Below are 27,267 nucleotides of genomic sequence, written 5' to 3' on the forward strand. Positions count from 1 at the left end.
CATCCTAGGATTCAGAATGGTAAACCTTTGCTGCACTCCTCTACACTGCAAGAATATCCCTCCTCAGATAAAGAGACCTGCACAGAATATTCTGGGGGTGGCAGGGTGGCTTAGTGGTTAGCACTGCAGCCTTACAGCACCAGGGACCCGGGTCTGCGTGGGATTCCGCCACCAGTCCAAAGATGTGCAGGCTAGGTGGATTGGCCATGCTAGATTGCATATACTGTTCAGGGATGTGTAGATTAGGTGGGCTATAGGGAGATGGGTCTGGGTGGGACGCCCTGAGGGTCAGTGTGGAATCGTTGGGCAGAAGGCCCTGTTTCCACACTGTAGCAAATCTATGATTCTTGTATAGTATCACCAAATCCCCATATAATTGCAGCAAGACATCCCTACTCCTGTACACAAATCACATTGCTATGATGGCCAACAGATCATTTGCCCTCTCTATTATTTACTGCACCTGCATGCTTAGCTTCAGTGACCGGTATGAGTGGTCTCCACTCACAATTTATACCAGTCAGAAAATAATCTGCCTTCTTATTTTTGTTCGCAAATGGATAACCTTAAATTTATCCACATTATACTTCACCTAATAATACGTTTGCACATTGTCTCAGCTTGTCCAAATCAAATCTCTGCATCCTCCTCAAAAGCTCACACACCCACTCAGCTTTGTGTCATCTGCAAATTTACAGATATTACAGTTAGTTCTCTTGTCCAAATCATTTATATATAATGTGAAAGACTGGGGTCCTAGCACTGATCCCTGTGGTACCCCATTAGTCACTGCCTGCCATTCAGAAAAAAGATCCTTTTATTGCATATTTTGCTTTCTATCTGCCAACCTGTTTTCTATCCACCTCAAAACACTACCCAATCCCTCGACCTTTCATTTTTCACATTATTCTCTGATGTGGGATTTTGTCAAAAGCATTCTGGAAGTCTGAATAATTTACATCAACTGGCTTCACTTCAACACTGTTAGTTAAATTCTTGAAGAATTCCAATAATTTGTCAAGCCCGATTTTCTCTTCAATAATACGTGCTGGTTATCCGATCCTGCCACCATAAACGGTACAATAGTCGAATCATTTAAATTCTGGAAAGAGGTAAGTCAACTGGACTCATGGGAGAGTAAGGTGTTTTTTTTTTAGAAAAAGCGTTTGATTAAGTTTTGGCACCATGTTGCTAATTAAACATCAATCCTCAGTCCTTGCAGTAAATTAGGCATGAACATAGACTCATGGATGAAGTACCTTGTTGAGGGTGATGATGTTATTGGCAGTTACAGCAAGCAGTCCAACATCTGAGGGCCTTCAAAACAGGAACAAAACTTAGACACTGAATATACATTATATTCATACATACAGTGAATGTACATTGAAACATTCTAAATTTACGATCTCCAACTTTGTAGTGCTTACTTCAATTTGATCACTTGATTGTAAAGCTGCAACGCGTCATCATTCCGCCCCTGGAGTTGCATAACATAAGCCATCTGAGCGTGAATTATTGCCAGTTCGGCATCAATCTCCTCATCACTTATATCCTATAAATGATATTGATTATGAGTATGTTAGAATCATTTGTGTTCCGGAGGAAAATACATTTATCTTTTGAAATTAAAAGCAACATTTGGAAACCTTTTACAGAAAATACACTCCAAGCAAGTATCACACAACTGTTAAGAACCAGATTTTGTATCACAATTCAGCCTGGAATCAGAGATAATGGGAACTGCAGATGCTGGAGAATCCGAGATAAAAAAGTGTGGGGCTGGATGAACACAGCAAGCCAAGCAGCACAAAAGCTGACGTTTCCAGCCTAGACTCGTCATTAGAAAAGGGGGATGGGGAGAGGATTCTGAAATAAATAGGGAGAGAGGGGGAGACGGACCAAAGATAGATAGAGGAGAAGATAGGTGGAGAGGAGAGTATGGGTGAGGAGGTAGGGAGGGGATAAGTCAGTCCAGGGAGAACGGACAGGTTAAGGGTGCGGGATGAAGTTAGTAGGTAGGAAATAGAGGTGCAGCTTGAGGTGGGAGGAGGGGATAGGTGAGAGGAAGAACAGGTTACGGAGGCAGGGGCGAGCTGGGTTGGTTTTGCGATGCAGTGACGGGAGGGGAGATTTTGAAGCTGGTGAAATCCACATTGATGTCATTGGGCTGCAGGGTTCTCAAGCGGAATGTGAGTTGCTGTTCCTGCAACCTACGGTTGGCATCATTATGGCACCGCAGGAGGCCCAGGATAGACATGTCATCTGAGGAGTGGGAGGGGGAGTTTGAAATGGTTTGCGACTGGGAGGTGCAGTTGTTTATTGCGAACCGAGCGGAGGTGTTCTGCAAAGCAGTCCCCAAGCCTCCACTTGGTTTTCCCAATGTAGAGTAAGCCACACTGGGTACAGCAGATGCAGTATACGACATTGGCAGATGTGCAGGGGAACATCTGCTTGATGTGGAAAGTCATCTTGGGGCCTGGGATGGGGGTGAGGGAGGTGGTGTGGGGGCAGGTGTAGCACTTCCTGCGGTTGCACGGTAAAGTGCCGGGTGTGGTGGGATTGGAGGGGAGTGTGAAACGAACAAGGGAGTCGCGGAGAGAGCGGTCTCTCCGCAAGGCAGACAAATGTGGGGTTGGAAAAATGTCTTTAGTGGTGCGGCTGGATAAGGCATTTTTCCAACCCCACCCTGGTCTGCCTTCCAGAAGGACCCACTCTCTCCGCGACTCCCTTGTTCGCTCCAACCCCACCACACCCGGCACTTTCCCCTGCAACTGCAGGAAGTGATACACCTGCCCCACACCCCCTCCCTCACTCCCACCCCAGGCCTCAAGATGAATTTCCACATCAAGCAGATGTTCACCTGCTCATCCGCCAATGTGGTATACAGTATCTGCTGTACCCAGTGTGGCTCCACACTTTATTATCTCAGCCTGGAATCAGTTATCCTTTTTAAAAAAACAGACAGAAGAGAGTTGCCAGGCATTTAGGAAGCGAACAAAGCAACAATATTTGAACAAGCGACGATACTGTTACAATACAAAGTTAGAACAGTAATACAAACACACACAACTTGTATTCTAACATCTAATGAGAACTAACCTAAGGTAAATAATGGGTCACAGAAACACTGGGGTTGAACACTCCACAGAGCACATCAAATGGCAACCATGGTCAAGACAGATCCTCACCACAGATTTTTCACTAGTCATCCAGACATTAATGTCACCGAGGGTCTTCAAATCTTGTCAAACTTTTCAAAGGATTTCCATTTCTTCATTTTCAATGAGCTAGCTCCAGAATTTGCTTAAAAGCCACTTCATCATATACTACCTCAATGAAAGCTCACTTTCTGATATTTCACTCTCCAATCAGGGCTGCACTTCCCTGGATTCGGGAAACTGTAATTCAGTACCTAATCAAAGGCACATCAGTTTATCTGCAGACAGCTAACCTTACTAAGCTGCTACTTCCTCTGCCTTTCTCTAATCTCTAATTCTGCTCAGCTAAACAATGCCATTGCTGCTTGTTGACTCTCTTCACTTTTGCTCTCACCCAAACTGAGCACTTAACGACATGGCCTTTCTAATAGCCCGAACAACTGTCAGAGCTTCTCCTGAACTTTAACTCCAAAGTCCAACTGTGCTTCTGAACTGCCTGTATGTCTCCTGAGTCCTAACAGCTTGGAGCAGCACCTTTTTGGGATGCAGCCTCTTCTTCCTGTGCCTCAGCACCTGCCTGACTAACAGCCCAATAGTATCAACACTGTATTTTGACTGCTTCCATCCAACTGCCCAAAACTGACTGCTCAGTTATCACTGAATGTTGAGTGACCTGTTGAATCACAATATGCCAAACTGTTGCACAACAGTTTTCAAAGTTTGAAACAATAAACCAATCATGTATGTAACACCCAGTAAAACCTCAGATAGACTATCAAATGCTATTCACATTGTCACTGGGACCAACACTCACAACTTCCAATGCAACTGGTCCAGCTACAGACTGAGATTAACATGGTCCTTGTTCCAAAGTAATCTCTCTGGCATTATATTTTAGAATTAGAAAAGAAAGCATTAAGAGATAAGCATCACATAATGAAGTAATAAAGGGTGAGTTGAAGGGGGACTTTCCAATCTACCCCAAAATGACACCAAATGGAAGCAGAGTATCCTTCTATAATTAAAGAATTCCGAAGGATCGCATGCGGTTATGTGGAGCTGCGAAGAAGGAGCTGCTGCTGCTGTGAAAACAATATGTGGAAGCACTGATTAGCAAGAACTGCAGATGCTGTAGTCAGAAATAACCAAGTACGGAGCTGGAGGAACACAGCAGGCAGCAGGCCAAAGTAAAAAAGCACTGAAAAAATAAATGAAATGCAAATACTGAAGCATTTGGGAAAAATATTCACACTACTGTAGGCAACTACACAATAACAGAATTGTCAATTATAAATTAAAACATTTTAAAGCACTGAAAAATGTCAAAATCAAAGCTGTTTCTAGTAATCATAATTTACAATCTAAAAATATTTGCCTTGCATCTAAACTAAAAGTCGGACAGAAATCTATTGAAGCACAGTGTTTAAAGTCTTCTAGCAAACATACTTCTCATCGTAACTTTTTGATCATCCTTTCTTAAAGGTGATCCTTTCTGTTGCTAGGTGGTCTCACGGACACTGACAGCACCTCTTTCGATTCCTCCCACTTCCTACAGACTAAGGGGGTGGCCATGGGCGCCCGCATGGGCCCCAGCTATGCCTGCCTCTTTGTAGGTTACGTGGAACAGTCCCTCTTCCGCACCTGCACAGGCCCTAAACCCCACCTCTTCCTCCGGTACATTGATGACTGTATCGGCGCCGCCTCTTGCTCCGCAGAGGAGCTCGAACAGTTCAGCCACTTCACCAACACCTTCCACCCCAACCTTCAGTTCACCTGGGCCATCTCCAGCACATCCCTCACCTTCCTGGACCTCTCAGTCTCCATCTCAGGCAACCAGCTTGTAACTGATGTCCATTTCAAGCCCAGATAATACAATGTGAGGCTGGATGAACACAGCAGGCCCAGCAGCATGTCAGGAGCACAAAAGCTGACGTTTCGGGCCTAGACCCTTCATCAGAGAGGCCCCGACTCCCACAGCTACCTAGAATACACCTCCTCCTACCCACCCTCCTGCAAAAATTCCATCCCCTATTCCCAATTTCTCCGCCTCCGCAGCATCTGCTCCCACGATGAGGCATTCCACTCCCGCACATCCCAGATGTCCAAATTCTTCAAGGACCGCAACTTTCCCCCCACAGTGGTCGAGAACGCCCTTGACCGCGTCTCCCGCATTTCCCGCAACACATCCCTCACACCCCGCCCCCGCCACAAACGCTCAAAGAGAACCCGCCTCGTTCTCACACACCACCCCACCAACCTCCGGATACAACGCATCATCCTCCGACACTTCCACCATCTACAATCCAACCGCACCACCCAAGACATCTTTCCATCCCCACCCTTGTCTGCTTTCCGGAGAGATCACTCTCTCCGTGACTCCCTTGTTCGCTCCACACTGCCCTCCAACCCCACCACCGCAGGAAATGTTACACTTGCCGTCACACCTCCTCCCTCACCCCTATCCCAGGCCACAAAATGACTTTCCACATTAAACAGAGGTTCACCTGCACATCTGCCAATGTGGTATACTGCATCCACTGTACCCAGTGTGGCTTCCTCTACATTGGAGAAACCAAGTGGAGGCTTGGGGACCGCTTTGCAGAACACCTCCGCTCGGTTCGCAATAAACAATTGCACCTCCCAGTCGCAAACCATTTCCACTCCCCCTCCCATTCTTTAGATGACATGTCCATCATGGGCCTCCCGCAGTGCCACTATGATGCCACCCGAAGGTTGCAGGAACAGCAACTCATATTCCGCTTGGGAACCCTGCAGCCCAATGGTATCAATGTGGACTTCACCAGCTTCAAAATCTCCCCTTCCCCCGCCGCATCCCAAAACCAGCCCAGTTCGTCCCCTCCCCCCACTGCACCACACAACCAGCCCAGCTCTTCCCGTCCACCCACGGCATCCCAAAACCAGTACAGCCTGTCCTTCCTCTCACCCATCCCTTCCTCCCACCCCAAGCCGCACCTCCACCTCCTACCTACTAACCTCATCCCACCTCCTTGACCTGTCCGTCTTCCCTGGACTGACCTATCCCCTCCCTACCTCCCCACCTATACTCTCCTCTCCACCCATCTTCTTTTCTCTCCATCTTCGGTCTGCCTCCTCCTCTCTCCCTATTTATTCCAGAACACTCACCCCATCCCCCTCTCTGATGAAGGGTCTGGGCCCGAAATGTCAGCTTTTGTGCTCCTGAGATGCTGCTGGGCCTGCTGTGTTCATCCAGCCTCACATTTTATTATCTTGGATTCTCCAGCATCTGCAGTTCCCATTATCACCTCACTGTGCATCATCATTTGCTGGGTCCACCACAGCAAGATCCACATATAAAACAGGTATCCCTCAAAGATAGCCTAATCCAAGAGTGCCAGAAACCATTACAGTACCTTATCAAAAATACACTAATTCTGGAGAAAAACAAATTAAACCTTGGATCTTCCTGTCAATACCATGGCATTAGCAATACCTTGCATGGAAAATTATATCATTCTTAAGGAACTTTCATAAAATTGAGACACCGGTCCATCCTTGTTGGAAAAATGAGACCCAAGTTGTATTCAATGCCACAATTATAGAGAGATCCTAAATCAATCTGCATTAAAATCAACATATTTTAGTCATTCCAAGATCATCATTTTGAAATACTCACAGTATCCTCTGAATAAGACTGCCGACAGAGTTCTGAAAGCAACAAGTACACAATGAATACAAGACTCAAATTTTTATTGACTACTGCTTGTGCTTGGTACTTTGTTGGGCTTTTATCATAACAATAAAACGTACATAATCATAAATCAATTTGTAGGAAATTAGTGACAGTGTTAACGCCATTGGATGAATAAACCAGGCTAATGATCTGGGAACTTGGGTTAACAACTGGTGGAATTTTTTTTAAATTAACCCAAGGGATGTGGGCTTCACTAGCTGGTCAGCATTTATTGCTCATCCCTAGCTGCCTTTATGAAGGTACTAGTGAGCTGGCTTCTTGAACCGCTGTCGTTCATATGTTGTAGGTTGACCCACAATGCCCTTAGGGTGAGAATTCCAGGATTTTTACCCAGCAACAGTGAAAGAATATTTCCAAGTCAGGATAATGAGTGTCTCGGTGAGGAACTTGCAGGTGGTAATGCTGTCATGTACCTGTTGCTCCTATTCTCCTAGACAGAAGTAGTCATGAGTTTGGAAGGTTATGTCTAAGGATCTTTGGTGAATTTTTGCACTGCATGCTGCAGAGAGTAGCACTTCTAAGGCCAACAGTATAATCTCATCGTAGTGATTCATCTTTTTTATAATCAAGTTCCATTCTATCAAATGAGTCCTCCAAGACTGCCTCTTGTAGTACAGCGGTAACATTCTCCTTAAATCAGTAATCTAAGTCTCCAATGCCTTTTGCAGTCCTTTCTATTTTGACTGAAACATCTAAACCCTGGAAACTGGAGCTACCAGACTAGCCCTTTTCTTAACCAAATTTCTGTAGCGGCTACATATATTGATCCAGTCCCATATACTGATCCAGACTCTATGCTCATCTGTCTTACCGGTTATACTCCTTGCTTTAAAGTAAATACCTAGACCACCAGTCCTGCCATGTTCATTAACCTGGCTCTGCCTGCTCTTCTTGTTTAACTTATTTGACAACGTTGACCTTCTCTTCAATCACTCAAATGCTGACCTACTGTTCCACTTCCCACCCCTCTGCCACATTAGTTTAAACCCTTAACATAGCTCCTTGAAAGGACATTGGTGCCCCTCCAGTTTCGGTGCATCCGAGGATCACTGGTGGAAGTCAAGGTGCATCACCCACTCAGCATTTCTGTATGAAGACTGCTACAAATGCTTCAGACTTATCTTTAACACTGGTGTGTTAGGCTACGTCACCAATGACGATAAGGATATTTGTTGAGCTTCCTCTTCAAGTGGGTTGTTTAATTATCCATCACATTCACGACTGGATGTATATAGCAGGACTACAGAGTTTAGATCTGATCTGTTAGTCGTGAAACACTTAGCTCTGTCTATCACTTGCTGTTTATGCCTTTTGGCATGTAAATAATCCTGTTTGGTAGCTTCATCAGGTTGACACCCTATTTATAGGAATGCCTGATGCTGTTCCTGGCATGGTCCTCCTGCACTCTCCATTGAACCAGGGTTGATCCCCTGACTTGATGGCAATGGTTGAGTGCGGGTTATGCTGGGTCATGATGTTATAGATTGTGATAGATTACAATTCTGCTGCTGTTAATGGCCCACACACATCATGAATGCCCAGTCTAGAGTTAATAGATCTGTTTGAAGTCTGTGCCATTTAGCATGGTGATAGTGCCACACAACATATTGAGAGTATTCTCAAGGTGAAGGTGGGACTTTGTCTCCAAAGGGCTGCTCAGTGGTCACTCTTACTGATACTAACATGGACAGGTGCATCTGCATTAGTAGTTTGGTAAGGATAAGGTCAAATAAATTTTTCTCTCGTTTGTTCCCTGTCCACCTGCCACAGACTCTGTCTAGCAGCCATATCCTTTAGGACCCCACCAACTCAACCAGTGGCGCTGCAGCTGAGCTATTCTTGGTGGTGGACATTGAAATCCTCCACCATAGCCCATCCTTGCCATTGTTAGAGCTTCATCCAAGTCTTGCTCAACATGGCTGAGTAGTAATTCATCAGCCAAGGGAGACAGTATGTATAAACCAACAGGAGGTTTCCTTGATAGCAGGAACTGCAGATGCTGGAGAATCTGAGATAACAAGGCATAGTGCTGGATAAACACAGCAGGCCAAGCAGCATCAGAGGAGCAGGAAGGCTGATGTTTCGGGCTTAGCCATGAGACTTCATATGGTCTGCAGTCAATGTTGAGGATGTCTAGGCCAATTCCCTCCTAAATGCATATTATTGTGCCACCACCCTGCCAGATTTGTCCTACCAGTGGGACAGGACATCACCTGATATGATGATGATGGTGTCTGGGACATTGTCTGTAAGGTATAATTCCACAATTATGACTTTGTCAGGTAGTTGCTCGACTTGTCTATGAGGCAGCTCTGCCAATTTTAGCACTAGATAAAATGTTAGCAAAGAGGGCTCTGCAGCATCAACAGACTTGTTTCTACTTTTGTCTTTTCTGGTGCCTAGATTGATGCCAGGTGATCTGTCCAGTTTCATTTCTTTACTGCATCTTCATAGTAATTGACACAACAGAGCAGTTTGCAAGGGCACTTCAAACGGCAGTTGAGAGTCAAACATTGCTGTCGGTCTGAAGTCACATGCAGGCCAGACCAAGTGAGGATGGTGGATTTCCTTTCTTGAAGGATATTAGTGAGCCTGATGGATTTTTCCAACAAGCGACAATGGTTTCATGTCATCAGTAGTCTTAATCCCAGATATTTTTTGCTGACTTCAAATTCTACCAGCTACCATGGCAGGATGTGAACCTGGATCACAAAACATTAGCTGAGTTTCTGATTTAACAGCCTAGCCAGAATATGTGGAGGCATTGGATCCCCATATTCAAATTCAGTTAATAAATCTGAAATGTAAAACTTACCTCAGCAATGGACAACTGTTGACTGCCATAACAGCCATTCTGATTTACTAAGATAATAAAGTGTAAAGCTGGATGAACACAGCAGGCCAAGCAGCATCTCAGGAGCACAAAAGCTGACGTTTCGGGCCTAGACCCTTCATCAGAGAGGGGGATGGGGTGAGGGTTCTGGAATAAATAAGGAGAGAGGAGGAGGCGGACCGAAGATGGAGAGAAAAGAAGATAGGTGGAGAGGAGAGTTCTGGAATAAAATTTTTTATTTTTATTCCAGAACTCTCCTCTCCACCTATCTTCTTTTCTCTCCATCTTCGGTCCGCCTCCCCCTCTCTCCTTATTTATTCCAGAACCCTCACCCCATCCCCCTCTCTGAAGAAGGGTCTAGGCCCGAAATGTCAGCTTTTGTGCTCCTGAGATGCTGCTTGGCCTGCTGTGTTCATCCAGCTTCACACTTTATTATCTTGGATTCTCCAGCATCTGCAGTTCCCATTATCTCTGATTTACTAATGTCAGTAAGGGAGTGACATCTACCATTCTTACTTGGTCTCGTCTTTATTGGACTCCAGAACTACAGCAATATGGTTAACTCTTCACTGCCCTCTGAAATGGCACATTAAGACGTTTAGACTATGGGCAATGAGTGACGAGTAACAAATTCTGGACTTCCAGTGAGCCCCACATCCCATGAAGACAATAAAGAAACTTCCTTCATGAGAAATGTTCTTACCTTCAGCCTTCTGAAGCTTAACCATGGCCTGAGGCAGCTTGCCCTCACCAATCAAGGTGCAGGCAGCATTGTAACACAATTCATATGCAGTTTCTGGTAAACCCAAATCATCCTGTGTAATGGAACAAACATGTTGTTTATCAAAAATTGCAGCATAAGTTACATTCAGTTACTACAAAGAAACTTTGAGATCACTTTTAAAAAATTGACATATCATCAAATTCCATGCACAATAGCTAAGAATTAACAGAAATTCAATATTTCTAGAACCAAGATTGAGACTTTAGTGGCATGCTCCCAAAAAAAAAATCAGTCTTTATCTGTCTTACATTCCTAATGCTCAGTGAATCACTGAGTAATTCGAAGTTTATTCATTGATTCCAATTTGTGGTTTGCTCCGGTTTCTTGTAAAATGAGGAGAAAGAGAGATAGGAAAATTGAGTCACAGGGATATACTGCACAGAAACAGGCCCTTCGGTCTTACTCGTCCATCCCGACCAGATATCCTATATAAATCTAGACCCATTTGTCAGCATTTGGTCCACATTCTTCTAAACCCTTCTTATTCATGTACCAATCTAGATGCTTTTTAAATGTTATGACTGTACCAGCCCCCACTACTTCCTCTGGCAGATCATTCCAGACACAGCACCCTCTGTGTGAAAAATTTGCCCCTTAAGTCCCTTTTAAATCTTTCCCCCTCACCTTAAACCTATGCCCTCTAGTTTTGAACTGCCCCCCACCCCAGGGAAAAGGCCCCATCTATTTATCAAATGCAAGCTCCTCATGATTTTATACATCTCTGTAAGGTAACTCCTCAGCCTCCAATGCTCCAAGGAAAATAGTCCCACCCTCTCCCTATAGCTCAAACCCTCCAAACGTGGGAACATCCTCGTAAATCTTTTCTGAACCCTTCCAAATTTTACACATTCTTCCTATAGCAGGGAGACTCAAACTGTACAGTATCAAACTCAAACAGTATTCCAATAATGGCCTAATCAACATCCTGTACAGCCGTAGCATGACATCCCAACTCCTATACTCAATGAACTGACCAATAAAGGCAAGCATACCAAACACCTCCTTCACTATCCTGTCCACCTGCAACTCCACCTTCAAGGAACTATAACCTGCACTCCAAGGTCTCTTTATTCAGCAATATTCCCCAGGTCCTTACCATTAAGTGAAGATGCCCTGCATTCATTTGCCTTTCCAAAACGCAGCAACTCACGTTTATCTAAATTAAATGCCATTTGCCACTCCTCAGTCCACTGACCCATCTGATCAAGATCCCATTGCATTCCAAAGTAACTTTCTTCGCTGTGCACTACACCTGCAATTTTGGTGTCATCTGCAAACTTACTAACCACAACTCCTATGTTCACAGTCAAATCATTTGTATGAATGACTAAAAGCAATGGATGCAGCACCGATCCTTGTGGCACACTTCTGGTCACAGGCCTCCAGTCTGAGAAGCAACCCTCCACCACCCCTCATCTTCTAACTTCAAGCCAGTTCCGTATCCAAATAGCTAGTTCTCCCTCTATTCCGAGTGATCTAACCTTGAACTTAATTACAACTAGGAAGGAAAAGGAGCCAAGAATCATATTAGCATAAATAGCTGACAATTTCTCGGATTCTGATGGGCTTCATCGTAAAGTCTTATAAGAACTAACTGTAGAGACATTGATAAATCAGTTTTGATTTTCTAAAATTCCTTAGATTCCAGCAAGGTCCCATCAGGAGTGAAAACATCCAAAAAGTGAATGCTGTCTAAGCCAGCATTTATTCCCATTGCTAATTGCTCTTGAGGTAGTGATAATAAGGTGACTTCTTGAACCATTGCAATCTATTTGGTGTAGGCACACCCCATCACCATTTGGGAGGGAGTTCCAGAATTTTGGACCCAATGGCGCCAAAGCATCAGGCGTACAGTTGCAAGACAGGACAGCAAGTGACCTGGAGGGAAACTTGCAGGTGACATTGTACTCATTCACCTTGTATTTCAAAAGTGTTCTTTAAGGAATCGTGGTGAGTTGCTAAAGTCCATTTTGTAGGTAGTAGAGGGTGTCAATGAAATGGGCTGTTTTGTTCTCAACAGTGTCAAACTTCCCGAGTGTTGTTGGAGCTGCAAGCATCCAGCCAAGAGCAGTGTATTCTATCACACTGCTGATTTGTGCCTTAAGGCCTGCATCAGGCTTTGCTGGCTCCATTGCTTTTAGTCATTCATACAAATGATTTGATGTGAACATCGGAGGTATGGTTGGTAAGTTTGTTGCAGGATTCCTAGCCTCCAAGGAGCTCTTGTAGTCCTGGGATATTAATAGTGGGCGATTCTATGATGCCAGTGCCATTTAATGCCAAGAGACAAAAGCTCGTTTTCATTTTATTGGAAATAGTCACTGCACCATTTGTGTGGCATGAATGTTACTTGCCAATTGCCAAACAAAGAATTTAGTCCAGGTATTGCTGCATTTGGATGGAAACTGCTTCAGTATCTGAGGAGTCATGAGCACAAAATAATCAACACTAATCATTACTGAATTTGAAGATCCCACTCTGACCTTAACACGGATGTCATTGATAAAGCAGCTGAAATGGTTGGGTCCAGAACACTACCCTGAGGAACTCCTGCAGTGCTGTTCTGGAGCTGAGATGACTGCCCTCTAATAACCACAACCTTCCTTTATGCCAGGTAGACTCTATACAGTGAAGAGATTTCCCCTGATTACTAGTAACTCAATTTCTACTTTATCCTTTTGATGCCATTCTCAATCGTAGAGGCATAGAGTCATGCAGCAGGGAAACAGACACTTCGGCCCAACCTGTCCATGCCAACCAGGTCTCCCAAAGTAAACTAGTCCCATTTAAGACTTGATGTCAAGAGCAGTCATTTTCACCCTACTTCTGGAATTCAGCTTTTTTACCCATGTTTGATCTAAAGCTGGAATGAGGTCAGCACCTGAGTTGTCCTGGCAGAACCCAAATTGAATATAAATGAGCAGGATATTGCTAAGCAGGCACTCTTGATAGCCAGGTTGTGGACACCTTCCATAACTTAAAAACAGAACTGAAATTGGTGGAAAAACTCAGTAGATCTTGCAGTATCTGAGGAGAGAAAGCAGAGTTAACATTTTGGATGCAGTTGCACTTCTTCAGAAATGAAGAATTGCATAAATCAAATTAGCTGAAGAATGACATCTGTAATGCTGGGGGCCTCCGACAGAAGCTGAAATGGATCGTCCGCACATGAAACTCTGGCTGAGATCACTGCAAATGCTTCAGCTTTATCTTCATGCACTTATGAGCTACACTCACTCATTAATGAGGATGAAGATGTTTGTACAGACTCCTCCTTGACTGAGATAACACTGTGTGGAGCTGGTGGAACACAGCAGGCCAGGCAAGGAAGTTGACATTTCAGGTCAGGACCCTTCTTCAGAAATGGAGAGGGGGAAGGGAGCTCACAAATAAATAGAGAGGAGGGGTGGGGCTGGGGCTGGGGAAGGTAGGTGGGATGGTGATAGGAGGGTGCAGGTAGGGAGCGGTGGGGATTGGTCAGTGAGATGGGAGGGGCGGATAGATGGGAAAGAAGATGGACTGGTCAGAGGGTCAGACCAAATTACTGACCTTCTGACTCTCCAAAGCCTGACAACTATTGACAAGACTTAAGTCAAGAGTGTGATGGAATACTCCTCACTTGATTTGATGGGTGCAGCTCCAATACACTCAAAAAGTTTGACACACTCCAGGGCAAAACAGCCCGCTTCATTGGCACCACATCCACAAGCACCCACTCCTTTCACCAGTGAAGCTCTGTAGTAACAGTGTGTACTATCTACAACATGCACTGCATTCACGGTTCCTTTGACATAACCTTCTAAACCTATGAGCACTTACATTTAAAAGGACAAGGGCAGGAGAAATATGGGACCACCAATCCAAGCTTCTCTCCAAGCCACTCACCATTCCGACTTGGAAATATATCACCATTCTTTCATCGCCGCTGGTCAAAATCTTGGAAACCCTTCCCTAACAGCATTACTACAGCACATGGACTGCAGCAGTTCAAGAAGCCAGTTCACCTCTGTCATGATTGTAATGAGGTCAGCCAGGTGGACCACAGAATATGAGTTCCCTGAGTGGTGCTGTTAACTTGGTCAAATCAGGAAACCCTGGCTGACAGATAAAAACTGGAGCATCAGAGGTTTTGCTTACTCTGAGAACTGGTTCTGAGGAAACCAGATCAGTGTCAAGTACTATGTACATGAATAGAAAATGTGACTTGCTGATGGGATATAGGCCTCTGTGGAGTTTTTGTGGCGACAAGAGAAAAAAGTAAGCTGATGAAATTTGCTCACAACAGTTGGCTTTGAGTTGTGATAACCATTTCTGGCATCATCCTGTTAATTGGGAAGCTTGACTCGTTCAATACTGCCTTCAAAGTCTGGCCCAAGTACGTGAAAAGTATGCACTTTTTTTTTCCAGGCAAATGACTGTGGGACAGATGAAAAGCAACGACTAATTCTCCTGACAGTCTGTGGACCCACAGCTTTTTCAGTTATTAGGAGCCTAGCATTTCCTGTGGCACCAGATACTAACACCCTTCAAGAGTTAACAATGTGTAGAGCTGGATGAACACAGCAGGCCAAGCAGCATCAATGGAGCAGGAAAGCTGACGTTTCAGGCCAAGACCCTTCTTCAGAAAACATTCTTGGCCTAAAACGTCAGCTTTCCTGCTCCTCTGATGCTGCTTGGCCTGCTGTGTTCATCCAGCTCTAAACCTTGTTATCTCAGATTCTCCAGCATCTGCAGTTCCTACCACCTTTCAAGAGTTGACAGATTTAATTAAGGAATATTATGACATCAAATCTCCTCTAATTCTGAGAGTGTCAGTTTTACTCAACAGCTGGCAAATCAAAGGAATCCGCGTTGGGGTTTTTGGCGAAGTTAGAATGACTGGCAGAGGCATGCGACATTGGTTTAATCCTTAATGAGATGCTGAGACACCTGACAGTATGTGGGATTAACAATGTAATAATGCAAAAGCACCTACTAGCTGAAGCCCATGGACTTCAAATCGGCATTACAATTTGGAGACAGCAAAAACTGCAGATGCAGTAAGTCAGACTTGCTACAGTGTGGAGCTAGAGGAACACAGGCAGCATCAGAGAAGCAGGAAGGTCAATGCTTTGGGTTGGGACCCTTCATCACAGCTGGTCTTTTTGGAAAGAGGAGGTCAACTTATTCAAGGAGGGCATCCTTAGAACAGGCTTCACAGTAGAGTTTTAAGACACAAGGAATATTTGAAGAAGTTGTCCTCCTCTGTCCAGAAAGGCCAGTTCTGATGAAGGGTCCCAACCCAAAACGTCAACTTTCCTGGTCCTCTGACTCTGCCTGACCTGCTGTGTTTCTCCAGCTCCATGCTGTGTTGACTGGGCACGACAATGTATTTTGTTATTAGAAAATACAGCAAATGGATCATAGGAGTTACAGGATATGCCAACAGAAGTGGACACCCTCGGGAAGCCGACAGAGCTTCGGGAACACCACTTGAGTGAGGCAATTGCATAGGCTCACTCAGAACACATCCCGAACAGAGGAGCCTTTTAGTTCTTCAGGCTAAAAGGATTCATGAGTTCAGGGAGAAAGCAGGGACAGAGTAGAGTTAGATGCTCAACTGTGATCACATTCAATGGCAGAACAGGCTTTGAAGGGCCAGATGAACTAATACTGCTCTTATTTTCTATGTTTCAATATCCTGGTTAAAACGTGGGTAGTTAAAATCTCCTAATATTCCTAAACTTCTTTGAAATTTATTACACGTTAGATTCTCCATTTTTCCCTGACTATTTGGAAGTTTATGTTACACATGAAACAATGTGCTTGCCCCATTGTATTACCTATTTCTACCCTCTTTTCTGCCTTCTGAGATATCCTTATTGTTACAATTGTTCCTTGATTAACATTGCGACCTATGTCCTTCTGCTATCATTCTATCTTGTTTGAATACCCAACGGGCTACAGTGAGCTTCCGATCCTGCCCATCTTTCAGAAAAGTCTGGGTTACAGTTATATCATAACCCCATGTGGCTGTGTCCTCAGGTCCTCCTTTAGACTCTGCACTAAAGTATATTTAGCCTTATTAAACTCAATTTTTTCTTAGCTAGCCTACATTTCTTCTGCTTTCCAGACTAATTTACCAGCAGTTTAATTCCAGCTCCACGTCTGTCCCCATTAAGCTACTTGTCAGGAATCCCCCCCCTTACGAATCTAGTTTAAATCTACACCAACAGTGTTAAGAAACTTCCCAGTGAGGCTTTTGGTCTCATCCTGTTCAGACTGGCACAGGATCAGTACTTGCACCTCAACTATTTTAATGACTCGAATGAGGGAACCGAATTTATACTCTTCAAATTTACTAATGACACAAGGAGAGCTGAAAGTTGTGAAGCGGACATAAGGAGTCAAAGGGATATCGGTAAACTGAGCAAGAGGCAAACTTTTTGAAAAGGATTACATTGAATTATAATTAGTAATTTCAGATTAGTAATGTTGAAAAATGTGAAATTATCTACTTTGGCAGTAAGTCAAAGCAGCAGCACGTTATGTAAATGAAGAAACTGTAAGAACTCAGAGGTACAGAGAGATCTGCGCATTCTGGCACAAATTATAGAAAAAAATCAGAATGCAAAAATTGCAAATGATAGCCCATTGAATCTGCTCATCCATTCAATGTGACCATGACTAATCTGATAGTCCTCAATTCAACTTTCCAACCTTTTTCCCATAATCTTTTATTTCCTTACTGATTAAAGATCTGTTGATCACAGCCTCAAGGATATTTAACAACCCAGCCTCAATAGCCCTGACACAAAAAATTTGACCCATTCATTAACCTCAGAGAAGAAATTACTCATATCTAACTAGAATACATGATCCTTAATCTGATTTTACACTCTCTGGTCCTAAGCTCTTCCACAAGGAAGAACAACCTTGCTGCATGTACCCTGTCAAGTGTTTCAATAAGGCTACCTTTTGCTCCTATAAACTCCATGAGTACCGGCTCATCCTGTCAACATACCCCTGCCTCCTCTTTGGGTCATCCTCCTACTTGTCTACCCACCTATTTTTGTGTCATCTGCAAACTTGATCTAGTACATTCACTTTTGTCATCCAAGTAATTCATATATATTTCAAATAATTGTAGCCCTACAGTAACCCTGTGACATACCACTAGTTATAGGTCACCATCCAAAATGTTCTCCTTATCCTAATTCTCTAACCTCTAACAGTCAATCAATCTTTTATCCACACAAATATACTACTGCGAATCAAAAGGCAACTGAGAGTCATCACAGTGGAATTCTGGAACACCGCCAGTCATCACAACTGTGCAGAAGACCTCTGCAGGACACACTCCATGAAACAGCAAAGTCTCATGGGCAGCGAATCAGAGGACAGCTGAGTGTCATCACAGTAGACTTTAGGGAGACATCACTACAGCCATCACAACTGCACAGCAGGTCAGAGAGAACCTGGTGTCAAGATATGGACTGGCAGCTCAACGTTCCAGGATAGAGAAGCTACAGGCATGACAGAGTACATGTAAGCGAAGGGTGGGCGGGGGGGGGATGTTGAACTTTTGACAGGGGAGGACATAACATTGCTTAGTGAGGATATTCTTAAGGGGTCATCAAATGAGTGCATACGGTAAAAACTTAGAAACAAGGAGGGGATGGTCACTCTGTTGGGACTGTATTATAGATCTACAAATTGCCAGCGGGTAGTAGCAGAGCAAACATGTAGAGAGATTGCAGATACCTACAGAAATAATACAGCAGAACTGGTTGGAGATTTTAATTTCCTCTGTGTTGACTGGGCCACCCAGAGTATAAAATGCCCAGACAACATGGAATTTGTCAGATGTGTCCAAGAAAATTTCCTAAATCAATATGTAGAGAGCCCTAATTGGGAGGGTGCAACACTGGGCCTCCTCTTAGGAAATGAGGCCAGGCAAGTGACTGAAGTGTCAGTCAGAAATCACTTTGGCTCCAGTGGCCATAACTCTCTGAGTTTTAACATAGTTATAGAGAATGATAGTCCACGAGTTACGCGGCTGAACTAGAGTGAGGTCAACTTTGGGGCCTTTGACCTCGCTCTAGTTCAGCCCCTTAACCAGTGGATCTGCCCTACCATTCTCCATAACTATGTTAAAATCTAGCACAGGTCAACTGAGCAAGTCTGTTTGAAGAAAAAGGAACAACTGGCAAATGGGAGGCTTTTAAAAGTGTGGTATCAAGATTCCAGGGACAAAATGTTTCTGTTAGGGTAAAGGAAAAAACTGATAGGGTTAGGGATCCCTGGCTGATAAGGGATATTGATAAAGGTCAGCATGGCCATCTATGTGTGGAGCCACAGGAAATGGGGGAGATTTTTAATGAGCATTTCTCCTCAGTACATTCTGAGGAGAGAATCATGGATGCTAAGGAAAGGAGGGGAACAAGTGGGATGTTTTAGGTCACATACATACTACCAGGCAGAAGGTGCTTTCAAGCTTAAACCATATTAAGGTGAATAAATCCCCTGGGCCTGATGAAGTCTAACCTCGGATGTTGCGGGAGGCTAGGGAAGAAATTGCACAATGAGGGAGGGGAAGGGGGTTATAAAATATATAGGGAGACGGGGGAGGCGGATAGAATGTAGGTTAAGGGGAAGACGGCTGGAGAGAGGACAGACAGGTACCAGTGGTGGGGGGGGGAGCCAGTAAAGGTGAATGTAGGTGGGGAGATAGGGAGGGGACATCAGGCCAGGGAGGATGGACAGGTCAAGGGGGCAGGATGAGGCTAGTAGGTAGGAGATGGGGATAGGTGGGAGGAAGTACAGGTTACGGAGGTGGGAACAAGCTGGGCTGGTTTTGGAATGCAGCGGTGGGGGGGGGAGCGGATTTGAAGCTTGTGAAGTCCACATTGATACCATTGGGCTGCAGGTTTCCCAAGCGGGATACGAGGTGTTGTACCTGCAACTCTCGTCCTTACTCTCAACAACTTCTCTTTCAATTCCTCCCATTTCCTACAGACAAAGGGGGTGGCCATGGGCACCCGCCTGAGGAAAGATATGCCTGCCTCTTTGTAGGCTACAATCCCTCTTCGGTACCTACACTGGCCCTAAACCCCACCTCTTCCTCCGTTACATAGACGACTGTGCCAGCGCCACCTCATGCTCCCAGAGGAGCTCGAACAGTTCATCCACCTCACCCCAACCTTAAGTTTACCTGGACCATCTAAATACCTCTCTCTCCTTCCTTCACCTCTCTGTCTCCATCTATGGCAACCACCCAGAAAGCGATATCCATTTCGAGTCCACCGACTCCCACAGCTACCTAGAATACACCTCCTCCTACCCAACTTCCTGCAAAAATGCCATCCCCTATTCCGAATTCCTTCGCCTCTGCCGCTTCTGCTTCCAGGATGATGCAGTCCACTCCTGAACATCTCAGATGTCCTCGTTTTTCAAGGACCCCAACTGCCCCCCACCCAGTGGTCTAGAACACCTTCGACTGAGTCACCTGCATTTCTGCAACTCATCCCTCACACCCTGTCCCCGCAATAACAACCAAAAATGATTCCCCCTCATCCTCACATACCACCCCAGCAATCTCCAGATCCAACGCATCATTCTCCAACACTCACACCATCTGCAATCCGACCCCACCACCTAAGACATTTTTCCCTCTCCACCCTTATCTGCTTTCTGGAGGGACCATTCTCTCCATGACTCCCTAGTGCACTTCATACTTCTCTCCAGCCCCACCACCCCCGGCACTTCTCCCTGCAACAGCAGGAAGTGCCACACCTACCCCTACACCTCCCCCCTCACCCCCATCCCAGCACCCAAAAAGACCTTCCACATCAAGCAAATGTTCACCTGCACATCTGCCAATGTGGTATACTGCATCTGCTGTTCTCGTTGTGACCTCCCCTACATCAGGGAAACCAAGCAGAGGCTTGGGGACCACTCTGCAGAACACCTATGCTTGGTTCACACTAAACAACTGCACCTCCCAATCACGAACCATTTCAACTGCCCCTCCCATTCCTCAGACGACATGTCCATCCTGGGCCTACTGCAGTGCCACAGCAATGCCACCTGGAGGTTACAAGAACAGCACCTCATATTCTGCTTGGGAACCCTGTAGCCCAATGGTATCAATGTGGACTTCACAAGCTTCAAAATTTCCCCACCCCCAGCCACAAGCTTCAAAATCCCCCTCCGCCGACCGCATCCCAAAACCAGCCCAGCTTGTTCCTTGCCTCCCTAACCTGTACTTCCTCCCACCTATCCCCTCCTCCCACCTCAAGCCCCACCCCCATCTCCTATCTATTGGCCTCATCCCGCCCCCTTGACCTGTCCGTCCTCCCTGGACTGACCTATCCGCTCCCTAATTGTCTACCTACACTCATCTTTACAGGCTCCATCCCTGCCTCTTTGACCTGTCTGTCTCCTCTCCACCTATCTTCTCCTTTATCCATCCTCTATCCGCCTCCCCCTCTCTCCCTATTTATTTTAGAACCCCCTACCCATCCCCCATTTCTGAAGAAGGGTCTAGGCCCGAAACATCAGCTTTCCTGCTCTTCTGATGCTGCTTGGCGTGCTGTGTTCATCCAGCTTTATAATTTGTTATCTCAGATTCTCCAGCATCTGCAGTTCTTACTATCTCTTGGAGCACTGTGTACAGTTTAGGTCATTCTGTTGTCGGAAAGACATAGTTCAACTGGAAAGTGTGCAAAGAAGGTTTGAGCATGTTGCCAGGACTAGTAGGCCTCAGTTATAGGAAGAGATTGGTCACAATATGACTTATTCCTTGGAACATAGGAGAATGAGGGGTGACCTTATTGAGGTGTATAAAATCATGAGGGGCATAGACATTCATCATATGTCTTTTCCCAGGGATGGGGAACTGAAAACTAGAGGGCATAGGTTTAAGGTGAGAAGGGAAAGATTTGAGAAGGCCCTGAGGAGCAACTTCTTCACATAGAAAGTGGTGCATATATGGAATGGGCTACCAGAGAAAGTGGCTGAGGCAAGTACAATAGCAACATGTAAAAAAAATTTGGATAGGTACATGGATGGAAAGGGTTTAAGAGGGATATGGACCAAATGGGGGCAACGGGAGCTAGCTGTGTGGGCAACATGGTCAGCATGGACCAGTTTGGACCAAACAGCCTGTTTCCACAGTGTATTACTCTATGACTACTTCAATACCAAGGGCTCTTATCAACCAGTCTAAGTTGGGTGCATATTTGCTAGTTACAGAGGGCACTGGTGAGATCAAATCTAGAGTAGAGTTGATTGAATTGAAGTTAAAATACGTGAAGTGTTTCCTCTGGCTGTAGAACCTATAACTATCTGTTGGCCCTCTGTTACTAAGATTAAGAAATATTTCTTTACTGAAAGCATTGTCAATTTCTGAAATCCTCTATCCAAAAGTAGTATGGATCCTCAGTATCAAGCAGGGTTATCTTTCATGATGCTCAGACGCCAGACCATTAAGGGTTTCCATCCAGCTCCAAAACCAAGACATTAAAAATAGCTAAACAGAAGCAACAGATTCTGCAAGAATCCGTTTCTCCAACCAGAAGCCGTTTCTCTCCCGCACCTGCTTAGTGAGCCTACAAACTGCAAAGTGGGAGTGAAAGATTCTGCAATTAGAGGAACAGCTTGCTACACCAAAGTGATTAGCTTAATGTTCATTTGCACAGCCCCAATGTATTCTGGGTAATGTAACCTGTGTCTGCTCATGGGCAGCGTTTGCTTTCCTACAGCTTTCCCTTGCCAGTCCCCTGAAGGAGTGTTGTAGGTAAGATTTCTGAGCAGGTTTCAGAGGAAATGAACAACAGCAACATGAACAACAGCAAGATCTGGACTGCTGTAGTGTTATAGAAACCGAAAGAACTGCAGATGCTGTAAATCAGCGGAAAATAAACAAAGTTGCTAGAAAAGCTCAACAGGTCCAGCAACATCTGTGAAGAAAAAAATGGAGTTAACATTTCGGGTCCAGTGACCCTTCCTCAGAACTTTTTTTTTGCTGTAGTGTTATGGTGGAGAGGAAGCGCGTCTTAACAGCTCCACAACCATCTTGAACTACTCCTGAATAATTAAAAGCTCCAAACATCATGGCAGATTTGTGTTGAAAGGAAATAACAGATGAAGCAATAACAGATACCAACATAAAACGTCTGATATCTTATTCGATAGAAGATTAACACTTACAGGAAATGAATTTTCCCAGATACTTAAAGCTGCCACAACAGCAGAAAGGTTGGTCTTCCTTTCCTCTTCATATTCATCTTGCGAGTTTCGAATTAAATCTCGATAAACTGATAAACATTCTTCATAGCGTTCCAATCTATACAACTGAAATTACAAAACCAGTTAATTCACTGGCTCAACAATTTAGATTTGTATAGCACCTTCAACAGAAGTAAATATTGCAAACCTCTTCTTGGGAATACTCTACAACAGCTACGACATTGAGCCACTTCAGCAGATATTAGATTAGATAAAAAGCAGATAGTTTTTGAAATATAGGCACTTAAGGTAGAGGGTTGTAGAGGTGTAGCAATTCTGGAGTTTGGGAGTGAGACAACTGAAGGCATAGCCACCAATGGTGTAGAATTATGCCTGAGAATGCAGAAAAGTGGCAGAATTAAAAGATTCTGGAATTGGAAATATCCACAGAGATAAAGAGGGGCAAAGCCATGGAGTAATTTGAAAGCAAAGAGGAGTTTTAAGAGGGATATGGACCAAATGGGGGCAACGGGAGCTAGCTGTGTGGGCAACATGGTCAGCATGGACCAGTTTGGACCAAAGGGCCTGCTTCCACAGTGTATTACTCTCTGAGTCAAGAAAGCTTTTGGTGAGGGAGAAATAACGTCATCAACGTAATGAAAAATTAACTGTGTGACTTTGTAGATGAGAAATAGGAGGAGCCAAAGATTGATGTTTGGGTCCAATAGAGGTAACAATGCATGAGCAGGAAGAGAAGTCTCTAAGAGGTTTTCTGGCTAGTATTAGAGACATTAGAATAAACCATCTGAGAACAATCACAACCAGTTGGATATGAATGAAGAGGCACTGAGGAGGGCAGCTTGGTCAACTGTATCAAAAACTTCAAGTGCATAGAGAAACAAGTGGATTGTCAAAAGCAATGCCTTCAGAAAGTGTGCTGATATGCAAACCCCACTATACCCCTGGTCATTTCAAAAGGTTGAATATTTAATTAAATTGTACGAATGTCCCCAGTTTAGTCATCTAATGGACTCAGGTTGACAGAAAACACTGATCAGGTTCTGTATTTAGCAAGAACTGCTTTTTCTTACACATAAATAAATAGTAATGACAAGTAAACAACAATGAATTATCAACATATAACTACTGTTGAAACTCCCAAACTCTTTAAAACCTCTACACAGAGAGGAAAAAACTCACTTCAATAGAACCAATCCACAGGTTTGATAACGTTTGTTGCTGTTCCCCACACATTCTTCTCTATATCTCTCCTTCCAGATTATTTCAGTTCTTGCTTGTGACATAGATTTAAACATTAACTATGCAATTTGATAGCTTAAGAGAAATCCATTTACAAAGTATTGGCTCACAGAGATCAGAAGTTCAGTGGAAACATTAGTAGCAACAGGACCAAGGGAGTTGCAATTGGGTCTCATGTACAAAATGAACTGAGAGGGGGCATGGAGTTAGGAGAGAAATGAGAAGATGATGCAAGTTCTGGCCAAGGACAAGGAGGAACATTAAAGTAAGTTTAATAAGACAGACCAGTGAAAGCAGAGGACACAACAGAGGCAGCTGATCAGACTGTTCCATACTTAATGACAAAAAAGTCCATGGGTCCTCACATCTTTTGCTGGAGAAGAAAGAGGTTTAAGACAATGGTCTACAGTAAAGAAAAACGAGTGGGAATCCTTACATCCTAATCTCTGAATTGCTGCCCGAGCCACATGCAAATTGGCATAGGGAGGCGAGCATCAGGGAAGTAAGCATAGAATACAGCGCAAAGCAGGCCCTTCGGCCCTTGATATTGCGCCGAACTGTGAACTAATCTAAGCCCGTCGCCCTGCACTATCCCATCATTATCCACACACTTATCCAAGGACTGTTTAAATGCCTCTAATGTGGCTCAGTTAACTACATTGGCAGGCAGGGCGTTCCACGCCCTTACCACTCTCTGAGCAAAGAACCTGCCTCTGACATCTGTCTTAAATCTATCACCCCTCAATTTGTAGCTATGCTCCCTTGTACAAGCTAAAGACATCATCCTTGGAAAAAGACTCTCACTTTACACCCTATATAATCCTCTGATCATCTTGTATCTCTATTAAATTCCCTCTTAGCCTCCTTCTCTCCAATGAGAACAGACCCAAGTCCCTCAGCCTTTCTTCATAGAGCCTGTGCTCCAGACCAGGCAACATCCTGGTAAATCTCCTCTGCACCTTTTCCAATGCTTCCACATCTTTCCTGTAATGGGGCGACCAGAACTATACACAATATTCCAAGTGAGGCCGCACTAGCGTGTTGTACAATTGCAGAATGACATCACGGCTCCGGAACTCAATCCCTCTACCAATAAAACCTAACACACAGTAAGCTGCCTTAACAGCACTATCAACCGGGGTGGCAACTTTCAGGGATCTATGTACATGGACACCAAGATCCCTCTGCACATCGACACTACCAAGAATCTTTCCACTGACCCAGTATTCTGCCTTCCTATTATTCCTCCCAAAGTGAATCACCTCACATTTATCCGTATTAAACTCCATTTGCCATCTTTCAGTCCAATTCTGCAATTTATCTAAGTCTCCCTGCAACCTGCAACATTCTTCCACACTGTCCACCACTCCACCGACTTTTGTGTCATCTGCAAACTTACTAACCCATCCACCTATGACTGTGTCCACGTCATTTATAAAAATGACAAACAGCTGTGGTCCCAAAACAGATCTTTGAGGCACACCACTAGTAACCGACTCCAGGCTGAATATTTTCCATCAACCACCACTCGTTGCCTTCTTACAGTAAGCCAGTTTCTAATCCAAACTGCTAAATCTCCCTCAATCCCTTGCCTCCGCATTTTCTCCAATAGCCTACCATGTGGAACCTTATCAAAGGCTTTACTGAAGTCCATGTACACCACATCAACTGCCCTACCCTCACCCACATGCTTGGTCACCTCAAAAAACTCAATGAGGTTTGTGAGACACAACCTGCCCTTGACGAATCCATGCTGACTATCTCCAATCAAATTGTTGCTTGCGAGATGATTATACATCCTGTCTCTGAAAAACCTTTCCAAAACTCTACCTACAACAGACATAAGGCTCACAGGTCTGTAATTACCTGGGTCATCCCCACTGCCCTTCTTGAACAAGGGCACAACATTTGCAATCCTCCAGTCCTCTGGTACTAAATCTGTAGATAAAGAGGACTCAAAGATCAAGGCCAAAGACTCCGCCACCTCCTCCCCAGCTTCCCAAACAATCCTTAGAAAAATCTCATCCAGCCCAGGGGATTTATCTACCTTCACACCTTCTAGAATTGATAACACTTCCTCCTTACTAACCTTAATCCTTTCAATTCTAGTAGCCAGTAACTCAGTCGTCTCCTCTACAATATTCTCCTGTTCCTCAGTGAAAACAGATGAGAAATAATCATTTAGCACCTCTCCAATCTCCACAGGGTCCACACACAACTTCCCACTTCTGTCTTTGACTGGGCCTATTCCTACCCTAGTCATCCTCTTATTCCTCACATACCTATAGAAAGCTTTAGGGTTCTCCTTTATTCTACCTGCCAATGTCTGTTCATGTCACCTCCTTTGCTCTTCTTAAACTCTCTCTTTAAATCCTTCCTAGCTAATCTGTAACTCTCCATCACCTCACCTGAACCATCTTGTCTCATCGTCACATAAGCCTCACTAACAAGAGATACAATTTCTTTCATAAACCACGGTTCCCTTACCTTATTGCTTCCTCTCTGCCTGACAGGGACATATCTATCAAGGACACGCTATATCTGTTCCTGAAACCAGCTCCACATTTTGATGGTCCCCACCCCCTGCATTTTACTAACCCATTCTGTGCCTCCTAAGTCTTGCCTAATCGCATTATAATTGCCCTTCCCCCATCTATAACTCTTGCCCTGTGGCATGTTCCTATCCCTTTCCACTGCTAAAGTATACACAACCAAATTATGGTCACACTCTCCAAAGTGCTCACCTACCACTAAATCAAACACCTGTCCTGGTTCATTACCAAGTACCAGATCCAGTATGGCCTCCCCTCTGGTCGGCCCTTCGACATATTGAGTCAAGAAACCCTGCTGCACACACTGGACAAAAACTGATCCATCCGACATACTCGAGTTATAGCATTTCTAGTCAATGTTAGGGAAGTTAAAGTCTCCCATACTGACCACCCTGTTCCTTTCACTCCTGCCCAGAATAGTTTTGCTGACCCGCTCCTCCACATCGCTGGAACTTTGTGGGGGCCTATAAAAAACTCCCTGCAGTGTTACCTCTCCTCTCCTGTTTCTGACCTCAGCCCATACCACGTGGCAACAGAGTGGTGTGGGAAAGAGGGTTTCCTTTTCATGGGGCACTGGCATCAGTTCTGGGACAGGAGATTAGATTAGAACCCCTACAGCGTGGAAACAGGCCCTTCAGCCCAACAAGTCCACACCACCCCTTGGAGCATCCCACCCAGATCCAACGCCCCCTCTAACCCACACACCCCTGAACATTACAGGCAATTTAACATGGCGA

The 27,267-nt window shown here is 44.6% G+C and overlaps 1 protein-coding gene across 1 annotated transcript in view; it reads right to left on the minus strand.

The window, feature by feature from the left end:
- srp72 (signal recognition particle 72) overlaps positions 1-27,267 on the minus strand; it is a 112,389-nt gene that overhangs the window by 61,459 nt on the left and 23,663 nt on the right. Inside the window, exons 4-8 of the mRNA XM_059645511.1 lie at positions 22,701-22,844; positions 10,428-10,539; positions 6,814-6,845; positions 1,428-1,552; positions 1,260-1,317 (exon numbers count right to left, since the gene is read on the minus strand). Coding sequence (XP_059501494.1) covers positions 1,260-1,317; positions 1,428-1,552; positions 6,814-6,845; positions 10,428-10,539; positions 22,701-22,844 — 471 coding nt within the window. The remainder of the gene's footprint in view (positions 1-1,259; positions 1,318-1,427; positions 1,553-6,813; positions 6,846-10,427; positions 10,540-22,700; positions 22,845-27,267) is intronic.

Source organism: Stegostoma tigrinum, chromosome 1 (assembly GCF_030684315.1).
Source record: "Stegostoma tigrinum isolate sSteTig4 chromosome 1, sSteTig4.hap1, whole genome shotgun sequence".
Lineage (NCBI taxonomy): Eukaryota > Metazoa > Chordata > Chondrichthyes > Orectolobiformes > Stegostomatidae > Stegostoma > Stegostoma tigrinum.